General features: G+C 36.6%; 1 protein-coding gene across 1 annotated transcript in view; it reads left to right on the top strand.

The window, feature by feature from the left end:
* The window catches only part of ASPP (Ankyrin-repeat, SH3-domain, and Proline-rich-region containing Protein), a 195355-nt gene that overhangs the window by 101646 nt on the left and 68310 nt on the right, over positions 1 to 25399 (top strand). Inside the window, exon 5 of the mRNA XM_089246204.1 lies at positions 10003 to 10058. Coding sequence (XP_089102330.1) covers positions 10003 to 10058 — 56 coding nt within the window. The remainder of the gene's footprint in view (positions 1 to 10002; positions 10059 to 25399) is intronic.

Below are 25399 nucleotides of genomic sequence, written 5' to 3'. Positions count from 1 at the left end.
TCCCAAAAAATTTGCAGTTGCTGAAGTCGATCATATAGCCTTGCGAGCTCTGAACAATTTTCTCCGACAAAACCCACTTGAATAGCTAATCTTCATTTAATTTGCAATCTGAGCTCTAATATATATAGTATGTACATATACAGGTTGGATCATAAGTCATTAAATTTTTCGAAAATTCATTAAAATTCAACAGTAAAATTAAACATCCAATAATAGGATTAAGCGGTGGCAAATGATTTATAATGAACCCGCTTGCGGACCTGTCAACTTTCCGGATTTATCCCGGCAATCCCGGATTTCACAACGTTTACCGGGCTTCCGGATTACGAATTTATATCGCCGGTTTCAGTTATTGCATTCAACATGAATAAAAATTAAACATGATTTGGTTAATGGACCGATGAAACCACATACTCGTACGACAGTGTTAAAAAATTTTAAAAAGTTTTTGTTTTGACCAGACGTAAGCGATGTTCCCTTTAATCTGTGCATGACCGCGCACAGCGGAGAATGCTTCCCCGCGACACAGGATTTTAACCGAATTAGAGGGAACGTTGGACGTAAGATTTGTATAATTATATACTTGTATATTTCCACTCGTGGTGTTTGCGATAATTTGTCCTTTTAATGAATTTATAATATTAATTCGTACGTTGTTTCTTACGTAACCCAGTAATTTCTTACATGCGTTTCAACAATAATTACTGTTCCTTGGGACATGGTTTACATCATATATGCTCAACCTATGGCCACGGGATAAATGTGACCCAGACCTCAAACCAAATATTGTAATAATGAACTAAGTGAGACATTTACGGATCACTTAAGTCAGGGCTGGAACTAGAGGGGGCGGGGGGGGGGTAATTGCCCCGAGCGGAAAAATTTAGGGGGTGGCAATTAAGTTATCGAATTTTGAAGTTGTGGGGTGGGAAAAATAATTTTTACCCCGGGCAGGCGAAATCCCAGTTACGGCCCTGCTTAAATGATCCGTGGCATATTTACAGAGAATTTGAGTGACGCTCGACACAGTTCCAGAGCACTTAAAAGGCCTGCGACACATTTCTACATCGCTTCCGTGATCTGCGGCACATTCACAAATCAGTTAAATGGCTCGTGGTACAATTCCACATCGCTCAAGCCACTCGGGGCACATTGAGAGATCACTTACCTTACCCGTGGCACATTTACAAAGCACTCAAGTGACCCACAACATATTTACAGATCACTTTAGTGACAGTACAGGCATAGTTCCAGACACTTAAGTGCCACTACGGGCCACTTAAGTGCCCCTCCCACATCGCTCAAGTGGCACACGGCACATTTCCCGATCACTTCAGTGACCCGTAGCACAGTTCCAGAGAACTTAAGCGCCCACGACACATTTCTAGATCACTAGTCTTAAGTGATCCGCTGCACATTGAAAATTCGAATTATTAATGATCTTGTTCATTTAGTGTTGTACAGCGGAAAAATAGAAAAAGCGTTCACTTTGAGAACGAAATATATAAAGTTCTCCCATAACCCTTTATAGTATGTGGAGAGATGTTTCTTTGGAATACTCCAAAAACTAAATATTGGCGACTGTGTTCACAAACGTTTTTAATCTTTTCCGCTTAAAAGATTGCCGAAGTCAGAGAGTGAGCAATGTTTTGTCTTTTCGACTAAAGGAAAGTCGTTTTTCCTTATGGAGTGAAAAAGAAAGGCGTATTCCTTTTATACTCTTCGATCTCTCGCGAAGCAAATATTTGAGTTGAAAGAAATTGAACTTTGGACGCGAAAGAAAGCCAAGTGTTTGTTCAAAAGTTCGGTTCTGTTCCCTTTTGTTGTTTATGAAAATCTTGAAATATATGGTACATTTATTCTATAGATATTTTTTGTTATAGATTCGTGCAACTCTCTTTAAAAGTGCAATACAAATACCTATGATGCTTTCCGTGTCTCATTCAGAACCGCTCGTAGGGATGAGTGGCAGGTGCGGTTGCGTTTTTTTGGGGGCCAACCCGCACTTACGGTAATGATGATTTCTTTCTTAAAAATTCTTGAATTCTGAATTTTTCTCAATTTTAGAGTTCTGAATTTTCATCAAAGAAAAAATTCTGGAATTCTGAATTTCCATCCATTCTGGAAGTATTTTTCTTTCATTTATTTCCATTTATTCTAAGTAATATTCATCAATTTTAGAGAAGTATCTCTTTCACTTATTTTTGTCTATTATGAATGTTCTTCAATTCTGAAATTCTGGATTTTCATCAATTATGGAATTCTGGATTTTCATCAATTATGGAATTCTAGATTTTCATCAATTATGGAATTCTGGATTTTCATCAATTATGCAATTCTGAATTTTCATCAATTATGCAATTCTAGATTTTCATCAATTATGCAATTCTAGATTTTCATCAATTATGCAATTCTAGATTTTCATCAATTTCAGAAGTATTCCTTCATTTATTCTGAATTTTCATCAATTTCAGAAGTATTCCTTCATTTATTCTGAATTTTCATTAGTCTGGAATTATTTCTTTCATTTATTCTGAATTTTCGTGAGTGCTGGGATTTTATATCTGTTAATAATTTTTCTCATTTTTTATTCATCGATTCTGAATTGGCATTAGTACTCACACAATTTTTTTTATTGGGTCCAAATTTTAATTGGTTTTGAAAAGATTTCTTTCATTAATTTTAAAGAAATTCTGTAAGAAATTTTCATAAAATGTTTTTGTTAATTCAAATTTAATTGTGTCTATATTTTTTTTGTACGGAAGTTTTTCAGCATTCCTATATATCTCGTTATAATGTTGTGAGAATTTTTGGATGTGCCGATTCCCCTCTTTCTTACAGAATATATAAAATCGGGGCTACGGAGACCCGAAATTATTAGGACGCCCGTGGCCCGTCCCAATATTATTGTCGCAAAAAAGCTCCGCGTCTGGTAAGGGCGACCCTGGTCTCATTAAACTGTTATGGTTCAACCTTGGGTGGCGTTCCACAGAATTGATTCTTTAAACAACTCCATCGCAATATATATACACTGCTCAAAACAATTAGGGGAGCAAGCAAAAAAGTGAAGAAAACCGTGCGAGACAGCCACGTATTGGCATACAATGGATAGTACACGCGTATCAATGCGCAATACGTAAAAAAATTTGGAATTAAGCTTTAATTCTTTGAAAATATGGAAAAAACATGAAAAGATGATTTAGGGCAACAATTTGGTTACATGTAAACGATAAAAAAAAAAGTACTGTCTAGACATGATGCATGAGTTTTAATAGGGCGTGTGGTCTCCTCGAACAGCTAAGACTGCTGCACACCTGTTTGCCATGGATGCGATGAGGTTATCGATCAGACTTTGGGGAATACTGTTCCACTCCTCAAGAAGTGCAATCTGCAAGTCTCGGACAGTAACAGGCGGCCTTGCTCGCGCAGCAATGCGTCGTCCGAGCATGTGGATTCAGGTCAGGAGAGCACGCTGGCCATTCCATACGCTGTATTGTTTCAGCTTCAAGCATGTTCTCAACCAGACGAGCTCTATGCGATCGGGCATTATCATCCTGGAAAACAAAGGAATCTCCAATGGCTCCATCGTAAGGGATGACATGAGGTCGCAGCATCTCGTCTGCATACCTTCGGGCCGTCAAAGTGCCATTCCGAATGATATGCAGGTCCGTACGTCCGCCTATGCTGATTCCACCCCATACCATCCAACCAGCTCGTCTGTATTGTGACCTTTCACGAACGAATGCGAGGTTATTTCGAGTGTCTTGTCCCTCCATACCAGAACACGTCGGGTGTCACACTCCAGACTGAATCGGGACTCGTCTGTAAACAGCACTTGGCTCCAATCATGTTGCTCCCAATCTCGATGTTCAGCAGCCCATCTTCTTCGGGCCACACGGTGGCGTGGGGTCAACGGAATGCAGACCATTGGCCTACGTGCATAGAGCCCTCCCTCGTGAAGCCGATTGCGTACTGTTTGACTGGACACCCTTCGTCCTGTTGCCAAGAGCAACCGTCTTTGCAGCTGCGTAGCATTCTCTGTTCTGTTTCGACGGGCTGTTAACCGTACATACCGGTCATCAGTTGCTGTAGTGGCACGTGGCCGACCTTGCCCTGGTCGACGTCTAACATTTCCTGTTTCTTGGAATCGATTCCACAGCCTTGCAACAACACTTCTGGCGACTCCAACAGCGTCCGCGACACTACGGTGTGTTTGCCCGGATTCCAGTCTGCCTATAACACGCCATGCCATGGATTCCGGTAAATCACGTTGTTGAGACATCCTCAAGTCACCTTGTCTCAAAAAAAAAATACTGCGCAATCGAATTTCACAGTTACGGCAGTAAAACAGACGTTTCTGCAACATCCCGATTTCTGCCCTTATCTCCTTTTTCTGGTTTTTGATGTCATGAACTTTGATTTGCATATGAAGTTTTCTTCTTCCGTTTCCTGCTAGGCTTTAAATTATGGATGATTCCTTTTATGTCACTTATCGGTATACATCTTTGCGTAATTTTGTTAAAACCATGTACTCCCCTAATTGTTTTGAGCAGTGTATATTTGTATGTTTTTTGTTCTAAAAAAAATCTTTAATCTGATTTAAAATATTTGTGATCATGTGATCAAATATATATATATATATATATATATATATATATATATATATATGAAAAAATATGTACATATATGTATATATAATGTCTTTTTTATGTAGACATAGGAAATAACTATAGCATAGTCGAATGACAAGATCCCAATCACGGATCGATCGATCATGAGTAATGGTTTATTTTTGTATCAATCGAAACTACAATCAATTTCGCATTATATTGTGACATGATACTTACGATCATACGGGTCATGAACTTCACTGAATGCCCTTCTGATTTCATCTCGATGCTGTATACGGTTTAGGCAAGATTTTTTTTTTTGCTGATATCAAGTATGTAATTTGAATAAAGAAAAATAATTTGTCGAAAAATAAATTTCGACGCGAAAGCACGTCGATTTCCTTTTTGATGATGATATAAAAGCGTTTTAAATCAGAATGTCGATAAACCTCACAGAATACTATAGGTTAAAACTCTTCGCCTCTTGCATGCTAGAAATTCGTTGGATCATTGACTTATATTTTTTTTTACAAATAGTTATTTCGTGTAGATTTTCTGAACGTAGACGCTGCATATACACTCATGTCCATTAAGGATAATGCCAGCTCCGGCAAATAAAGGTTCAGAAACAAAACAAACGTTACTTATTCATAAAGCCCATTTATTAAACAAAAGATAAAGAACAAAAACGATGGTGTATTTATGATACCATTCATAAAAACTACGATTTTTGCTCCCTGGAGCAATTGTAAAAAATATCTCCTTTACAAAAACTTACTATTACATGGTTGGTATGATGGTTAATACATTATATGTCTCCCATGCGATGAAATACAGTCCGTACAACGCCTAGGCATGCTGAGTATCAAATTATCGATCTGATCTTGGGGAAGATCACTCCACTCAGCAAGCAATGCTCTCCGAAGTTCCGGTACACATGTAGGAGGTGGTTGACGGGCTGCAACTCGTCGGCCAAGCATGTCCCACGCGTGCTCTATCGGATTCAAGTCAGGTGAGAATGCTGGCCATTCCATACGGGTTATATCCTCAGATTCAGGGCATTCGTTTACGATGTTTGCTCGGTGAGGACGGGCGTTGTCATCCATAATCACAAATTCTGCGCCCATGGCACCCCCAAACAAACGTACATGTTGTTCCAGAATGATGTCCCGATAAATTTGGGCTTTCATGGTTCCGGTTTGAACATGCAGATCTGTTCTGGAACCCAGTATAATTCCGCCCCAAACGAGCAATGCTGCGCCACCGTAACGGTGTCGTTCAATGATGTTGTCTTGGTGGTAACGGGTACCTGGCGTTCTCCATATGAAAGTCCGACGTGAATCAGACTGCAAGCTAAACCTGGACTCGTCGGAAAACATCACACAAGCCCACTGTGACGATGTCCACATTGCATGTTCTCTACTCCAGGCTAATCGCTGACGACAGTGAGTTGCCGTGAGCGGAACACATCTGACAGGCCTGCGAACATATAGACCAATATCTCCCAAACGTCTGTATACGGTTTGCTTTGAAACAGTGGTACCCGTGGCAAAGTAATACAGTGGTACCCGTAAAGTAATTTTTACTTTAGATTTCGATTTCCGTCTGATTCTGAATTATCCTTAATTTATGGACATGAGTGTAATTTGATTATATCACAACTGAATATACAGGGTGCATAGGAAAGTCTTTTTTTTTCCTGTAATAATCAGCGGACCGTTGATCCTACTTTTAATTAGAAAAAGTATTCACATAACGTGTATTGACCTCAGATATACACGGTGTCCACGGTGTTTATCTCACAAACCGTCTCTCTTTCGGGGAGGTACATTTTTAATTTAAAAAATGCTCAAAGTTGTTGTCCTATTTCTTCTGAGATCAATGAAAAAAATTTCAAAGTTTCTAATTGCAATATTCGTTGAGATATTTGAATTCAAAATCGGAGAAAATTTTGGAAAGGACAGCATAAATGAAGGAAAGGAGTGTTGTCCGTTAGTTTTTGCTGTTCTTTCATAACTTTTCTCTGATTTTGAATTCAAATATCTTAGCGAATATGGAACATTCTTATTAGCCGTTAGAAGACGAGGGGGCTGTATAAAAATTGTTTTTTTTTACTTTGTGACACACTATATTTTCACTCAAAACTGGTACAGGGTAATTTTTGAACACTTTTTGAGAATTTTTAAATTTGAATAATACCTCTGCTACGGGCGGTTGATGCGATAAAGGCTGCATTAGCACTTACAGGACACCCTGTATATATGCAAGATATACAGAAAACTGAATGTTGTGTGAAGATGCTTATTTATTTTGGAGAAATGCTTATTATTTTGACATCTTCCCACAACATTCAGTTTTCTGTATATCTTTCATAGGCAAGTGGAGAGCGACATCATGTCATATATATCCTGTATATATACAGTAGACTCTCGACTATTCGGCCTCCGTACTATCCGGCCTGATTTAAAAATATAATAACACACATATTAGTGAATTACAATATTAACTTTTATCATTTCTGGAATTATTTATCAATGACCAGTAAAATAAGTTTAAATAATGTTTGTAAGAACTTGGCCTACGTTATATACGTTTATGCTTTGTTAATTTTGAAAGTGTGTATTTGTAGTGTACAACAGTGTTTCCAACCTTTTTGATGTAGTGGACCCTTTTCAGTGAAGGTCGAGGCGCCACGGACTCTGTAACGAAGGTCAATTTCCCCGCTGCCTCCCCATGAAATCCAAAATGTGTTGATTTTTTTATAATTTGCATATCATAAAAAATTAAATTAGTAAATTGCAATTTCACAACACTAAATGTGTCTCGTACAATAATAGTAAATGATAACTTAGAAAAACACTGCTGTACAATGTATATGATTTTGTTTTCTGCAATTAAGTTAGACATTATAAACTTTATCTTGAAATGTATGCAATATTTTTACTCTTGCACTTTTCCTGTAGAAAATTTTTAAAACAGAAAAGTTCAGAAGTACATAACAAACATTTATTAAGTACTTTACTTGCCTGTGTACATTCGAGGTCAGAAAATATGAATAAGAGTGGACTTTGGTATAAAAATGATATTTTTATGACATAGGTGGGGATAGGGAGGACTGTATTTATAGAACTCTGGCCTATCCGGCTTTTCTGTTATCAGGCCCACCTTTCAGCTACATTAGGTCAGGTAATCCAGAGTCTGCTGTATATATATATATGCCATTCATATTGAGGTTTGTATAGTTATTATATATATATATATATATATACAAGTTGTATATATATAAAATGAAAAAAGTAACTTTTTATTTGGTCACTCTGTCCTAAAAAACTTAATTAGAAAGTTGTTGCCCTGTCTCTCTTGAGCCCAACAAAAAAAAAATCCATGTTTTTAAAAAGTGGAATATTCGCTGAGATATTTCAATTCGAAAATCGCTGAAAAAGAGGGAAAATAACATTTTTTTTGTCTTTTTTTTTTCTCAGACAGGACAACTTTTTTTTTAATTGGGACTTTTCAGGACAAGGTGACTAAATAAATGTGTATTTTTTATTTTGACAACTATAAAACCCCTTGCAATATGAAAGGCGTATCTGAGGTCTACACGTTATTTGGATGCTATTTCTAATTGGAGGTATGCTTCTGGGATTAACGGTGCGAGAGTTATTCCAGGATAAAGGGACTTGCCTATGCCCCCTCATACTCAACTATATATGTTCATATAATTAAAGTCTGACTTCTACTTTGGCGATACTGTATTTCTTAATTTTACTGTGGAAAGTATGCTAGAATTTTTGTTATCATTTTAAAGGAAAGAAATTGCTAAAGTACTACCAGCAAACGAAAAAGGGACACGGCCTTACGTTAGCAGCGTATTTGAAATAATATAGGGTGCGACCAATTGACAAGTAGCATTAGTGATCAGCTACTCACTTTAAAATACTGAATTAGCATTTATGTATTAGTCTCTGAACCGTTTAAATCTCCATTAGTTCGTGCATGAATCTGATTAACCAGCAATGAGAGAAATCCCAACGACACCAAGTCAATGCATCAAAATTTTGTTCTTGAAGTTACCGCCGAACTGTCAAGTTTATGATGTATGTATCTTTAAAGTTTTGCTTTTTGGTAATGGTACGGTTTTTTCTTCATTTCTGAGCGGACTCACATATTTTTCTGATAATGAAAATATATATCACTCTCGTTATTTTTCTTCAGATTTCACCTACCTATGTACCATTCCGATCTGACATATGCGGGTTTCGAAAATACGGAGAATCCAATTATATACGTTTGTCTCTTCAAATCCATTATAATAAAGATTGAATGGAGAAAACAAAGCTTGTGTGTGCCCCAGGCACGATATCAGATTCGAATGTTGCAACATTCATGTACTATAGTGTTAATTTCGTCGATATTTGTTGAAGACAATAGCGATTCACTAATTGGTTCGACGCTGTTCCCTAAATAAATATTCCTTTTTAGTATAGCTTTGTTTGTTACCCCATTAGCGTAGCATTTCCTTTGAGAATGATCTAATGTTTGCGGAAGGATATGTATTTGTTTTACTGAAGGCAGAGACGTCCATTGGAACTCAGTGCAAATACGGATATGAGCTATAATATGAACAGTTTCAATGAATATATAAATATATATATAGATTTATATATACGATATATATATATACTCTTTAGGGTGTTCATGTATCTGGAAATGTTACAGGGAAATTTCGAGATTGAAACAATTTTCTGCAACAGCGAATGCCGTTCCACTCAGCTATCTGCTTATTCATCTTCTCGCCTCTTCTGGAGAACACTTCATCTTTATAGCGAAGGGAATGATGTACCTAATCAAGTACCTTCTCAAGATAGCGAAGGACCTCCTCAACCATTACTCATTTTTACGTGTGCGATAATGTATTTATTCCCTTTCCCATTCTTATCTTTAATGTGCCCCCCCCCCTCCAACTGTAATTAATGGCTCTACTTCGTTTTCTCTCTCACACATACACACTCAAAAAAATAACTTATCTGAAAGTGAAGATGGCATCCTCGAGTAGACGATTATTTGGTTTTATTTATTTCTCGTTTTTTTTAATGCTCCCTATGGTGCCCTTAAACTGTCTGATGGTGTGGAGAAATACGACTAGTGGTTTCTTCAACGTGTTGCTTCTATTTGTGATGTTTATAATCGTATATCTGTATGTTCTGTTTTTCTTCAGCACTGATAGCACCCTGTCTGTGATGTTTCTTTTAACTCTCCCAGAATCTGATAATGTTAATGTGTTTGGGGGGGGGGGGGAATAGAACCCCACACTCATAAATGGCCTATTCCACATATTGAGAATACATTTTTTATCTATATTTTATTTATTTATCTATTTTTTTTATTGTAGGGTCCCGGCAGCTTTCACCAACAGAACTTGTGGAAAGAAAAAAGTGGAACAAAAAGGTATGTCACATGGACTTTTATATAATAAATACCATTTTTATTCTAAATAATACCATGTAATAAATACCATACACTGAAGCAAGTAAAATTGATTTTGCAAACTCAATTTATCTTAAAATGCTGAGTTGTATAGGCACGACTTCTCTCTCTCTCTCTTTTATTTCTTGATGATAATTACGGTTCATCATTATAATCATTTCATTCATGATAATTATGGTAAAGATCGCAATATTTTTGTACTTTAAAATATCTCTTTTTCAGCAGATACTACCGGTAATAGAATTACACTTCACTCACAATTTTGAATATAGATGGCAGCACTAATTTCTCGCAAAATAATATATACGGATGGACACTGTTAGGTAGGTACACACACGACACACACCCTTCCGACACAACTCGCTTTCATCTGAAAGGAAATAAACGAGTGCGGAATTGCTCATAATGATGATTAGAGCTCGGATTATATGCAAAAGCATAAATGCATATGAAATCGCATATTTTTAGCAGTGTTTTATTAATCGCATTGTGTTCGAGATTATATATATTTTTATCTTTTTCAAATTTAATCATATTACTCTAGTTTCTTCAAGGAAATATTTTACCATTGAGTATTGTTCGTTTTAGGGCATATTTTTAGGCATTTTTGAATGCATATTTTTAGGCATTTTTGAATGCGTATTTTTAGGCATTTTTGAATGCATATTTTTAGGCATTTTTGAATGCATATTTTTAGGCATTTTTGAATGCATATTTTTGCACTCCTAAATGCATGTTTTCTTCACTTTTTCACATACTTTTTTAGTTTTACTGCACATTTTTCTTTTTTTTTAGTCCATACTTCAGTGCTTTTAATATGCATATTTTTGTTTTCCAATTTCATTCATATTTTTTTTAGGTTACATTTCTGCATTTTCAAATGAACGTTCCCCCCATTTTTTGCGCATATTTTCCCTCTTTAGGGAACAAGCGTTTTCAAATGCATATTCTGTTATTTTATGTATATTTTTCAAAAATCTTTGTATATGCCCTTTAGGGCGTATTGACGAATTTTTAAGGCATATTTTTTATTTTATACACATTTGGTATTTATATATTTTATACTTTTCATGCATTTTTCATTTTTCGTTACCTTTAAATGCAATTTTTTGCGTATACTTTTCATTTTTAGTGCCATACTTTGGCATTATACATTGATTAATTAATTTTTCGCATATACTTTTGATTTCATGGTGTATTTCGCCATTTTTGAGTGCATATTTCAGTGTTTTTAGTGCACATTTCAGTGTTTTTAATGAATATTTCAGTGTTTTTAATGAATATTTCAGTGCTTTTAATGAATATTTCAGCGTTTTTAATGCATATTACAACGGTTTTTGTAGTTCATATTTCAGCGGTTTTTAGTGCATATTTTGCCACTTTTCTAGTGCATATAATAAGTGCTCTAATGATGATAGACTGGGATTGCGTTTGATTTAAAAGTAGAGATCGATACCACACTTCTATAAAGTGACAAAATCAAAGATCTTCTGGCTTCAGAATATGGGAGAATTGATCAAAGGCTTATGTGAATGATATGCTCGAAGGTAAATGTGTGAAAATTTTAGGGCTTATGTGAATGGTATGGCCAAAGGTAGGTTGTTGAAAGTACTAAGAAAGAGCAAATATAGTGCTAAGTAAAATAGAGTATTAAGAAAGGGGTTTATGAGTATCCCAAGTTAATAAAACGGTAAGTGGTTTTTATGTTAACATTTCCCACTGAAATCGCCATAACTGGTAAGTGAAGTTTTCAAAATTTATCAGAATGGTTCTCAACATCTCAAGCTTAGCAAAGCAGTAAGAAGTTCAAATCTTTCAAACGCTGCTGAATTCTGCGACGTTCCGCTCACGTTTATAATTGCATCAATATTTATAATCGAATAAATCCCCTTCTTTTTTGTATGAATTCTAAAAACACTCAAAAATTTAATATATTCAAAGTCTTTTCAAAGATTTTTTTTAAATCCCATTAAATGCCCATTTTCTTTTTTTCACTTCTATCCATTTACCAAATTGTTTCTTGAAAGAATTTTGAAATAATTTTTTAATAATTTTTTTCCTTTTTGGAAAAAAAGCGTAAATACATAAAAAAAAGGAGGAAAATGCATGAAAGAATTTGTACTCGAAATTTTTTTTTCCTTGTTAAATGTGGCGGATTTTTTTATTTAATTTTTTTTTTTTTGGAAACTTGATCATGAAATTTTGTTCTTAGTGAGTTATGTGTATATATTTTTTAAATATAGTTTTGTTTCTTTCTTTATAAGAGTGTAACTCAATAACTTTTTTTCTCATCACAGTAGACGACTGTCATTACCAAAATACTGCATAAAGTAAAAAAATATTATGAGAATCTTTTTCGCGATAGGAAACGACGACACCAAGTTCAAAATTCACGTTTCGTGACTTCCAGCAAACAAAAAAAAATTTTTTTTCATTGTCTTCAGCATGAATTGCTAAAGAGGAAATTAAATTTAGGAGAGAGAAAAGTACATCAAAATAAACAGAACGGGTAGTGAAATATTACGAGGTAAAAGCTTAATATGTTTTATTACGCAAGCTATGTTCAAAAAGCTTTAGAATACGTCATTTTTTCTCAGAACTATTGTAAAAGGTTAGTAAAGACGAGATTTTCTATAGCAATTTTTTTAGAATCTCCATAGACATTGATGATAATTGAAAAATGTCAGGAGGGCTTCAGTGGGAAAGAGCATCCTCGTGAAAGTGATATGCTCATTGTATTCTCGCACCTGCTGAAATGGCCAAGAAAAGTGAATCAACGGCAGTTCATCGTGTTTTTCCATTCTAACGCGTCTTCTCCAATACGCGGGGTTCAATCTAAACTCTTTGTATTCCACACCTACCATAAAAATGTCAAAACTTGGAAGAGATGCAAGCAGGGCCGTCTTAAGAGCATCATGGGCTCCTGGGCCAAGTGATTTTTCTGAGACCCTAGCTGGCGAAAATTTGAACCGGTTCTGATTTTTGTAAGGCCCCTCTTTTCTTGACGCCACCTGGCCATGCCCGGGTGGGCCCATGCGTTAAGACGGCACTGGATGCAAGAGCACGGTGTCTAGCAAAATACCACCATTTCAGTGGTGTGAGAATGCAACGAACAAGCCTACAGGCTACACTGCTTCGAAAGGAATACCCGACGTTATCGTGACATCTGAAAATTTCATCAGTGCCAATGAACGTTCTTTCAAGAAATATACGAAATCCATCTTTTATTTTTGCGTTAGTTTCCGAACAAATCACGCAATTTCGAACAAGAAATGTAATATACTTAAGAGACAGAAAATTCTTACCCAAAAAAACAAATACGTCGATGAAAGATTTTTCGAGAGCTCATTTTGAATTACAATTATGTTCGAAGTAAGAATCTATTCTGGAATAAATTTTAATGTGAAACATTAAATCGTTTGAAAAAAAAATGTTAAAACAAACTTTTGAATCATTCTTTAGCGACCAAATATATAAGGAAATAACACACAAAAATGAGATTAAGATTGTACATCGAAGAAAATTCCGAGGGATTTATCCTGGAGATTAGTATCAACAAAAATCCATCATCGAGCATCAAACAAAACCTTATATCAATCTAATCCTATTACAAAGAACATGGGATTTTCGTAGAGTGTAAGTTTTGTCGCTTGTGCCCATAAAGGGAGAGATGCATGTTTGCTTTTAGTAAATCCTTTGTAATACTATCAGTATATGTTCAGATGCATCAGAATGTTCAAAAATGTTTAATATAAAGGATGTTGACTAAAACGTAACGAGATCAAATCTTTCTCGATTATTAAATCATTTATCATTAAGTTTCATACAACGAATATTTCGAAACGTCTTTCTTGAAAGTCGTGTGCAGTCGGAAGAAAACGTCGGCAATGTCAAAAGTGACTGTAAAAACGGGGGGTAACTCCAAATTTATGTTATAATATCGTAGTGACTTTTCTTTCCGAGTTCACTTCAGCATAATATCCAGAAAATAAATGTTCCCTTGATATCGTAGTGACTGTTCTTCACTGCCCATAACGTCTCAAACCAGCCTTAGGGTAACAATTCTTTTGAAAGAACTCGTCATGATACGTCGTGGAACTCGTCAATTATTATACAAAACGATGGTAATCATGTAAATTACTAGTTTTAGTCGTAACTGTTAGAAATGTCACATGTGCAATGTGATATTTTATAAGCAAGGCCCGGGTGTTGTCACCCTAAAAAGTCGTAAAACATTACCCTAAAGAATGGATTTAAAATGGCAAAAAAAGACTTGAAAATGAATTAAAAATGGTAAAAAATGCCTTAAAAATGGTAAAAAATGCCTTAAAAATGGCAAAAAATGCCTTAAAAATGGCAAAAAATGCTATTTTAAAATAAAAAAATTTCTTTAAAAACAGATTGCACTCGAAAGTCAAAGAAAAACATTGTTTTATAGAGTTGAAAATTACATGCAAATTTATGCTCAACATTAGATTGCCAATGGAATTTTTCAAATGAACGATTCTGTGCTCAGATGGCAAAATGTTATATGTCACTTTTCCCAAAAAATTGAGTTGTTCGCATTCCGGAGTCTCGTTCGTTTAAAATTTTGGAAGGTGGCAAAATTTCGTCTTTCACTTTCAGTTCATGAGAAAACAACGGAGGCAAATTTTAATAAGTCAAAAAGCCACAGTATCGCATGTTGGCAAAATATTATTTACAAATTTACCATCGTGAAATTTTCAAAAAGTGACATAACATTTTGCCATCTGACCACAGAATTTATAATTTATGAATGTGGATTAGTAAGTTTTTTCAAGTAAAGTTTGTAAAGTTTCATACTGAAATAAACTGTTCTCGACATCAAAAGATGTTATTGGGGATATTTGAAAAAAAAGTGTTTTAATTAATTAAGCGCAATTAATTTCTCTTCAACTTCAAAAATTTTAAACCTTTCAGTCAAGACATCAGAAATTTTTCTGAGATTAGTAAGTCCACTATTTCCCTTCTCCCATGATTTTATCGATTTTCGTAAAAGCAAATTGGCCTATCTCATCTTTAGCACACTTGAAGAACTTCGTTAATTTCATCGATAGCATCAATAAGCTAAATGCATCCTTTTTTTAAAGGACCAAATAGTTGAAACATAAATGCTGTATGTCTTCTGCCCTTCATATTTTCCTGGTAAAACAATGATCGCGAAATCTTAATGCATCCAGTAGCTTACGGATCAAAAATCATTTTACACGAATTTGAAGATTTGAAAATTTTAACTTTTGTATATGCAAGTATTTTGCTACATGCTCCCATTATCAATGCTTTTAAATAATGAAAAAAAAAGAAGTCTTCTCGCGTAATCTCCCATACAGGATCAGAATTACTTGAATTCACTGTCATTTATTGTTTAATGAAGTGACTAGCTTTTGGACTTTTTACTAAGTACATACTAAATCTATATGGAATTCAGGGCCGCTCTTATAACACGCGGGGCCCGTTGCGAAAATAATTTCGGAGCTCCTTAGCCCCGAATTTAACTTATATGTTTCGAGGGGGGAGGGAATCGGACAGCCAAAGAGATTCGTGCATTTTCACAGAATATACAGGAGTGATGAAAAATATTTACTCACCAATGAAAATTCAGAATTAATGAAAGAACAAATCCCAGATTGATGAAAGAAAAAAATTCCAGAATTGATGAAAGAAAAAAATTCCAGAATTGATGAAAGAAAAATTTCCAGAATTGATGAAAATTCCATAATCAAATCAATTGAAGCTCAAACACCTTGTTGTGTAAAACAATGTATTTCATATACAAGTGTGTATGTATATATTTTCACTTCTATTACGTTAAATGTGGGGCCCCAAAAAATCGCGGGCCCGGTGAGACCGAGCCTGTTGCACACCCTTAAGGGCGGCTCTGAAGGAATTTGTACTAAACTTTGCCCAATATCTATGAGGAAAGATAAAAATGAAACGATGAGAGCAATGCATAATTTTTTGTTACGAAAAGAATTCTGGCCTAGTTTTTCATAATTTCTCAATACAATTAGCTTGCACATATATTTTTGATCTTTTTCATTCTGAAAAAAAATTAAAAAGTGAAAAAATATTATGAAAATGCCAAAAAATGCGTTAGTGAAAAAGTCCGGAAAATGCCAAAAGTCCAAAAAAAAAAAAAAAATGCAGATGTCATCAACATCCGGTCTTTGCTTATAAGTAGCGCAACTTCATCATCAGTTTTTATTTCATGGACTTAACATCTATTTTTCAATGTTCAACCGTGATTTCCCCCGAATTTGCGTCTCAATTCATCACGTGATCTGTGAAGAAATTCGAGAAACTTAATCCGACAAAGATTTATGAAGTGAACTGAGAGAAGTTTTGTCGCTGTGAGAAATGCTCGATTTTTCACACTTTTCTTTCCCTTTCCAACGAAAGAGAAATGTTAAAATACTTTTTTTTTCGTTTTAGTTGAATTTCGAAAAGGGGATTTTTATTTTAGTTTTTTTTATTTTCGTTTTTGATTGCTTCGGAATATTTCTCAGGAAGATTTAAACGCTCGGATAGATCGAGTTAAAGCTTCTATCGGCTGTAAGAATGGTGAGAGAGAGTTCGACTTTCTCGATTTTCCTCTTCTTTCGAACATCTTTTATGGGCATCTCTTAAGACTGTTTTTTTATTTTATTTTTTTTAGCTTTGAAAATACCTCAAAACAGCATTTTCTCCAGCAGCGTTATGCTTTTTTCAATGTTAAGAGAGAGTACGTGGTTCAAACTTCCGTGAAACACATCGGTCCATGTGCGATCGCGTTCTGAGTTTTCACTCGCTTTCAATGTAATCGAATGTAAAATATTTGGAAGACCCACATTAACCATATGATAAAGGGGCAATAGCTAATAAAACAGGATTCGTTTACATGAAATTGTTATTTTCTATTTTAGTAAGTGATTTTCTGACCCTGCTTTTCATTGATCAGACCGCCAATGGCGTATTTGCAGGGAGGGGTAGGACTTAACGAGCTACAGCCCAGGGCAGCAAGTTCGAAGCAACTGGTGACCAGCAATGACTGGTCAAGAAAATTAGTTGAATAGAGAAGGGTAGCAAAATTTTTTATAGTGATCATAAGCCTCTGCCCTAAGAGAGAGGGACTAGGTCATTGAGTGACCAAACGAATGACAAAGAATTCACAAGCACGTGAGTGAGCGACTAAAAACGTGACCAAGAGAGTGTGCTAGCATGTGAATGACCAAAAGAATGACCTAGAACTTGGAAGCATGTAAATTACCGAAACAGTAACTTAGAGCATGAGCAAGCATGTGGATGATCAAAAGAGGAGCCTAGAAAGTGAGGGACTGGGTGAGTGAGCGACTGAAAGAGAGATATAGAGAAGTCATGAGCGCAGGGACTAACCAATAAAGTGATCTAGAGCGTGTGCAAGCAAGTTAAAGATCAAAAGAGTGACCTTGAAAGCAAGAGGCCGGGTCAATGAGTGACCAAAAGAGAGACCTAGAGCATGTGCAAGGCATGTGAATTTGCCGAAAGAGTGATTTGGAGAGTGCGTGAAAGTAGGAGTGACCAAAAGAGTGCGGAAGTATGTTGAGTGACCAAAAGAGTGCGGAAGTATGTTGAGTGACCAAAAGAGTGCGGAAGTATGTTGAGTGACCAAAAGAGTGCGGAAGTATGTTGAGTGACCAAAAGAGTGCGGAAGTATGTTGAGTGACCAAAAGAGTGCGGGAGTATGTTGAGTGACCAAAAGAATGACTCAGAGACGCAGACGTATTTACAGGCGGCGAATTCGAGGAATGAAAATTAGACTAGAATGGGAGAAGAGCGGAAAAATTCGTGTAGCGCCTACAGGCAGGAAAAACCGTAAATCCTCCTCTGCAGACCACACAAATAAAATCACTCATATCTCGAAGTAGAACCGACTGAACAGTGATTGTATCACGTAGTCCCTCGTAGAAATTTACCTGAAAATATGTCGTCCGTGTTTTTTCTGGAAAGACGTTGAACATATATGACCTCATTTTCCTCACTTTGAAATTCAAGAGCTAAAAATATTCCAAAAACATAATTTGTTTAGCGTTTCTAGTATCGAAATTTTGAATCATATTGATAAAATAAACTATGACGAGGAATAGTTTGTAACTGTTCTGTCGATTCTGATCACCCTACATAAAATCGAAAAATCTTTCAAATTAACCTGTTTCAAATGAATAAAATTTAAAATGGTACTTGATCGACCGAAGCATGAAGTAGATGAATTTGTTGGTTATCAAGATTGCGCTGTGTATAGGTGTTAAAATTTATTCTCGGAACGTCAGACAGAGATCTGGCTGTTTGATCATTTTTGTCGCACCACGGTCATTTTCTGCACACGAGGGCTAATTAGACCGGGACCTACAATTTATTGCCGATCGGCAGGCTTATTTTTTATATTCATAGAGGTTGGTGCGCTAAACCCTCGATAGGGGACTCCCTGCGGTAGCAATTTTTTCTGCGGTCATGTCGCCGTTTATGTTGTACCCCTGTGTCAGGAAAGTTTTTCTGACAAGGACGAACCGGGTATCGAATTCGCGACACACCTTTAAACATCCTTTGGTACTTTAGGCGAGCATCTTATCGACCTGGGCTACCGTGTCCCGAGATCTGACTGTGTCATAATACATTATACAGTATTTGTTTGCCGTATAATAGTCATTTTCGCCCTCTGGTGGGCTAATTAGACCAAAACCTAACAAATACCAATTTAAACAATTCTAAACAGCTAGACCAAAATAACTATGCCTCGTTTGTGCATGGCCTCACAAGGACGGGGCTGACGGCTCTAGCTTCGGGGCAATTCTCATCATTTTTTCCTTTTTCACTCTATAAATCAACTATAGAAGGGTCCCGTGAAAAGTATGACCGTGGGGCCCGCAAAAGTTCCCAACCTAGGGACCCTGTTCTAAGATGTGGGGTCATGCGTTTGTGATTCAAACCCACATCAGCACAGCTGGAGGTTGGTGCGCTATTTGCATGACTGTCAGGCATTGCCTTCTTAAGGCATGGGTCCAACCGGGCACGGCCTAGGGGTCTCACAAAAATGAGATCTGGTTGAAATTTTCGAAAATTTGTCTGGTAGGGCCTCAGAAAAATCGCTTGGCCCGGGGGCCCATGATGTTCTTAAGACGGCTCTGCTGTCAGGTGACGCATTACACTTGAGTAGACCAACCATCTTGAAGGTGTTGACAGCTACCTTAAAATAACTTTCAGACATCTACCCCGGCCCGGACTCAGGGCTGCAACTAGATGCTAGGTCATCCGGGCCAAGCGAGCATTTTGGCACCCCCATATAATGTTGAAGGAGTGGTTAAAGGGTGAAATTTGCGCCTCCTATTGTTCGATGTCCGGCGAAGCAGACACGCCTGCTCCCCCATAGTCACGGCCCTGGCCGGACTTAGGCAAGAACGAGAGGTGCAGCCGCACCAGGCCGCAAAATGGAATAAAAATACTTTTATTAAGTTACATTATGACTTCTTAATAAAGCGATAACTTAAAATGCTTTCCAAGACTGGGAACCCACGGGAATAGAATTTTGATTCTTCCCCCCCCCCCCCTCCAAGCCAAGAGCTAAGAGTGCACGTGGGTTTGGTGTCCTGGATGCTGCTGGACCTGCAGGAACGCCAAATTTTTCCTTTAACAACGTATTCAAAACTACACGGGGTGGAAGGGGGGTTCCCGCTTGCCCCGGCTGAAAGAGTATTTAGTTGCATCTCTGGGTAGCGATCGTCTAGCCCTGACAACCCTTTCATTGTGGTGCCCTGCGTATAGATATCGTAGACATGGCCACCAGTAGGCTGTGTTATTTGGCAGCCCCCCAGGACAGATTTTTTCACGGGCCCCTCTGTAGTAAATTTGTAGAGAGAAGAAACAAAAAATAATAAGAATCGTTCCGGATTGGAGCCCTGTCAGCCTTATCCTGGCGGAGGCCCATGATTGTAGGACAAGGGTTCTTGTCCTTCAAGTACTTACAATTCTCACTGGGCGGTGGGTACTATTGCCCAAATATATTACCAAATGGCTTTTTATTACCAAAATATTAGTAGTACACAACTTGATAGTCTTTCTTGTTTGCTTGTGTAAACCTGGCGGCCGCCGACACTGGGATATCAGGATCCATTTTAGATGGCCGCAAAGCTGTTTTCGCACCGGGCTGCAAAATACTGAAGCCCGTCCCTGCATCTACCCCGATTGATTTTTGATCCACTCTCTCTCTCTTTCTTCCGTATGTCATATTTATAATATCATGCTAAGGTTTAACCTGGGAAGAAGCGTCGTATAACAACACGCAGTTTTCGAGAAACAGTATCCATAAGCATTTCAAAAAGTACCTGAAAGTTTAACGAAATGTAATTCTAACGCATTTTATAATGTAAGAATTTTTCTCATCTGGTGAGAGAGAAAGAGGTACTACAGTACCTTTTGAAATTCTCTCAGTATGTGATCATTTTGTTTCTGTGGTGCTTAAAGAAATTTTTAAATTTTTTTTTTTGCAAACGGCGACACAGACGAAATGAAGACATTCATTCTTCTTAATGGTTTCTTCCACCGTAGATTCTTTTTCTTTCTTGTTTGTTCGTACTTCCCTTTTCCAACACATTCTCTGAGCATTAAATACTTAAAAAAATAATAATAATAGTAAAGAACATAAAACTGTCAAAATGGAAAATATTTGCTTGTTCATTGAGTCTTAAAATCATTTTGATCTTAGAAACCATCTTGTTGCTGTTCGCTCGTGTCTGAAGATTCCAACCGGTAAGTAGAAAAATGAAATTCCCGCTTAGGTTCGTTAGATTTTTTTCGTCAAAAAAAAAAATTAATAATGTGAGAGAAAATGTTTTTCCATAATATTCGGAGGAAATATTGAAAACTATGGAACACGAATGGGAAAGAGAAGGAGGGCTTAAAAAGACTGAATATTTTTTGTTTATTTTTTCTCATATTCATGGAAAAAGGCATAAACCTCTGAGGAATTCCGCTCTCTTGGAAAGAAACTGTGTTTTACCTTTTTTTCGATACTTTGAAACTTTTGTGGTTTCTTTTATGGAAAGTTCGCGAAGTTTTTGTTTGTTGTATGTAGAGAAAGAGAGATGATCAAAGAAAAGAATGCGGGAACGATAGCACACGTTGCTGTCAAAACTAATCTCTGAGGTGTTGAGAAATGTTCTCTACGCTGAGAAGTAAAGAAATGGGTAAAGGCTTCTGTTTTTTAGCCTAAGAGTTGAAAGAAAGATATGGTGGGTTCTTGAATTCCATATGTAAATGAATCATGATGAATTTCCTTTCTATACTCGTCGAGAACTCAGTGCTTAATATAGGTGTCTTTCGCTTCACGGGATTCCTCAAAATAATCACGTACAATAAAATAACGTAAAAGAGTTGAATTTAACAATATTTATCATTTAAAGAGGTTTTCCTTAGAAAGATGAAAAAAATAAACATAACTCCCAGGAGCCAAATAAATTTTTTTAACGATTTGGTTATTAAAACTTATAAATAAATCTCATTAGTTTAATGCTATACGAATGAATTTGATTAAAACTTTTTACTCCTGACTGTCTCCAATCGAATGATAAACAGACTGGTTCTGATGGTAGATCTTTGCTTTCCTGAAGAGCATGGATATTTTTAAATGGATCATGGATTATTTTAAATTGAAGAAAAATTTCAAAATTGATGATAACTCAGAAAATTACACGTGAATTTTTATGGCGCACTGCAGAGTATATAACTAATTTCAATGTGTAAAATAACATTAAACCCTGTATAAAGTTAACAAATTAGAAGTGACTGTTTGGATTTGGAATGAAAATATCTCCGACATGAAGTGTGACTCCCGAGCAGCAATACGACAACTGTAGCTTTCATGATATCAGTGATGCTGACTAGAAGCTCAAAGGGAAAACCCATTGTTCTTGCAAGGCTACTACTGCAGGATAGGCATCAGGCATCTTCAACTTGTTGCTCGTGGATAGGGTCACAACTAAGGAACATCAGGAGGATCTGGAGCCCTGGGCAGTTAGTATATTTTACAGACCGACACCAATATTGAACACCCCATTCAAGTGGAGTTGAAGGATTAGCATTATGGTTTTTTGAGTTTGAGCTGTGTCAGAGTTGCCGTATGGTGCTCTTTCCCGGATGCTGGGCATAAAATGTGCCAGTGACCAACGTATTCTCTCCAGCTTTCTTTTCACGAGGGCTTACATGTTCATTCTTAGCGCGGTATGACAATGTAGTGAGATGCTACCATATACGTCAATGCTTTATGCCAGTTTCCCAAAATTTTTGTTCCGTCTCGCTCACCCCACTTCTTCAGAAATTTTTTCTTCGCATCACCCCCAACTCAAGCCTACTCATAGGATCCTATATTCATTCCATCGCTCTCAGGGGGCAATATTGCTCACTTTGAGAAACATTGCTTTTACCTAAATAAAAATTTTGAATTTGTGCAGGTTCGTTTTCATCATGAGTAGGCCCCGCACATGTCCAGAGTAGAGGGAAGATTGCTCGCGACTTGAAAAGTTTAAAGACCCCTCCTCTAAAGCATTTCAAACATGTTCTCCATAATTTACGGAGATATTTTGGGAGATCGAGCTGGTCACTTCATGCGTTAAATTGTTTGATGTTGAGGATACTCTTCCATGATGTAAGCTCTGTGTGGTCAAACGCTTTTGTGTTATAGAGGACGAAATTTTCATCTCTTACGCCGGCATAAAAGCAGACATCAAGGATATCATTGCTACAGACTCAATGAGACATTGAATTAGTAGAAGTAAGTGTTGTGAGGTGAGAAAGAGACCGCACTTCCCTAATTTTACGGTACAGAAACAGAAATCCATTTTATGTTCTGTATTATTTCTGGCACTTGATAGGGAGGGGGGAAGGGGGTATCGCCCCCACCGACCCCGCCCCCCCCGGAACCTCACTTCTGGTTTTTTTTTCAAAAGTTTAGTTGGAAATAAAAATTCACAGTCACGACACCATCTAGTCAGTGGTTCTCAAACTTTTCCACACATTCGGCTCCCTTGTCCTATTCATAGTTTATCTGCGGCTCCCCAGAATATTTAAGAGATGCATAGATATCATGCATGCATAAAAACCGATTTCAATGCACTAACATGCACGCACATCAATATCTCCAGCTCGCAGCGACGCCTCTTTGAGAACCACTAACCTATGACATCCAATGGAATCTACCGCAATTTTTATATGATTTTACAAAAGTAATTTATAGTGATTGTTTTTTGAGAAAAAAAACACTTCAATGCATCATGTAGCTGACACGCTACAATCCATCGATAATCAATTATTGCACAAAAAGAAAAATAATTTAACTAGTTTTGCAAGTACAAATACAAAGACCATAACAGGCAAAATTCCCAGCTGAAAAGATGCCCATAAAAATATGGATGTCAAATTATATCATTAATCCAGCAATCCACAATAAGAGCAATTATCACGAAAAAACAAAAACGCGCTAAAATAAAACTAATAAAAACTAATGATTATGGTGAAATAAAATGCACTTCCCATAAAGAATTCTGGTTGTCTTTATCTAAGTACGGGATAACTTAGAGTTCTAATCCGTGGAGTTACCAATGGTAACTTCTAAATTAGAAACATGGAAGAAAAGTTGTGAATCACCATGGTAAAAACATGGTAAAACATGATAAATTTCAAGTTGTAAAATGCAATCGATACATTGAAAGAGGTTAAATCGATTTCAGTTGTGTGTGCAGGGATCAGGGCCGGTACCTAGATTGGTAGTGATTAAGAGGGAGACTGTGTGTGTGTGTTTTGAACGAACAAGCGAATTCTAAAAATATTTCACATCTTATAATATATTTTCAATAGCGTAGTTCTACCAGAACCTAGACACGTTCGGAAGTCTTCATAAGTAAAAATAACGAATATCGGAATGATTGATCTAGTTGCATTTTTTTTAAATCTAATAAAGAGTGGGGTCCGACGCCTACGAGAATTCTCTTGATACTGAAATGAACCAAATGGTAATTATAGTAGTCGACTTGTTGCTCTAAGAACTACTCTATCGTTTATTCACTATTGAAAGATTTTCACTCAGTTTCTCTTCAGTTACAAAGCCTAACTTGATATCCAATAAGAATGATGGAACTTGTCAAACACTGCTGAAGGCCAAGGTGGACATAATAATACAAGTTTGATGCGTATGTGCGTAAGCTTACGCAACTTATGCAATGCCCTTGACATTCTTTTGGATTGCCGTGACTTTCCTTATCTTGGTGTAATTTTAAAAGTATAGAATATGGCCATTATATACTATTTACCTGTATCGAATGATTTTTTTTATGGCTCATTTCCTGCTGACCCTGTCTTGGATTCAAGCATGAACTTCTTTGAGTAGAGTCATTGTGTCAGTTTGATGAGACCACGGATCCACCTAAAATTCTTGATCGCTTCACTGGTAACTCTTACAGTTTGAGAAAGATCTCTCTCTCTCTCTAAATCATCATCATCATAATACTAAATTGTTTTTTCTTCGTACAATAAAAAAGACAACGTTTCAGTTTTCAGAATAAATTTTTTTTAGTGTTTGCGGTTTAAGGTGAATTTCGTATCGTTCTTGCAAGAAGTAGCCAATGACTCCGAAGATACGATTACTCATTTTATCGTTCTTTTCCGCTCTTTTTTGAAAATACAGCGTTGATTACTGTAGGCCTGACCAAATTAATTCTTTCCTTTGCCTCCACACACACACACAACGAGTACACTTAAATAAAAGGACTGTAAATATCCGACTTGGACGAGTAAACATGCTGGAAATCAGAATCAATATGTAGGCAAGAAAGAGTTTCCTGCTTAGAATTCAAGATGGACAGCGTTACTAGTTTGAACAAGAGATGCGGGTTATTTGTCGAATTATTATATATATAGAGGCACTGAATTTATTTCTTTGTTTTTATATCGGAAAATCAGATGGAATGCTTTATGGTGTAAAACATCAATGTATGATTAGTGCTCTGCGGGTAAACCGAATTGCGTACTTCCGCCGTATATGTTTCGATGTCTGGTTTCTGTAACACTTGAGATATCGCTTCAGATAAAGGATTTGATGTTTGATGTGACAAGTGGTTTCTCTAAACTAGCACGAATAAATATCCCAAACATTATTCTGTAGCGAATGGCTTTTCAATTTGATGAGCATCGTGTTCACGATTGATTAAGTTCACATGGAAGTTACGCCGAAAACAGGGGGCGAATAGCCTATTGAATTACATTGCAATCAGAGAGGAGAC

The sequence above is a fragment of the Pholcus phalangioides genome, unplaced genomic scaffold (genome assembly GCF_987345545.1).
Source record: "Pholcus phalangioides strain wild (caught in Gottingen) unplaced genomic scaffold, Ppha-v1.0 ptg000017l_1, whole genome shotgun sequence".
Lineage (NCBI taxonomy): Eukaryota > Metazoa > Arthropoda > Arachnida > Araneae > Pholcidae > Pholcus > Pholcus phalangioides.
The sequence above is the reverse complement of the archived record's forward strand: the minus strand, read 5'-3'. Positions and strand labels throughout refer to the sequence as shown.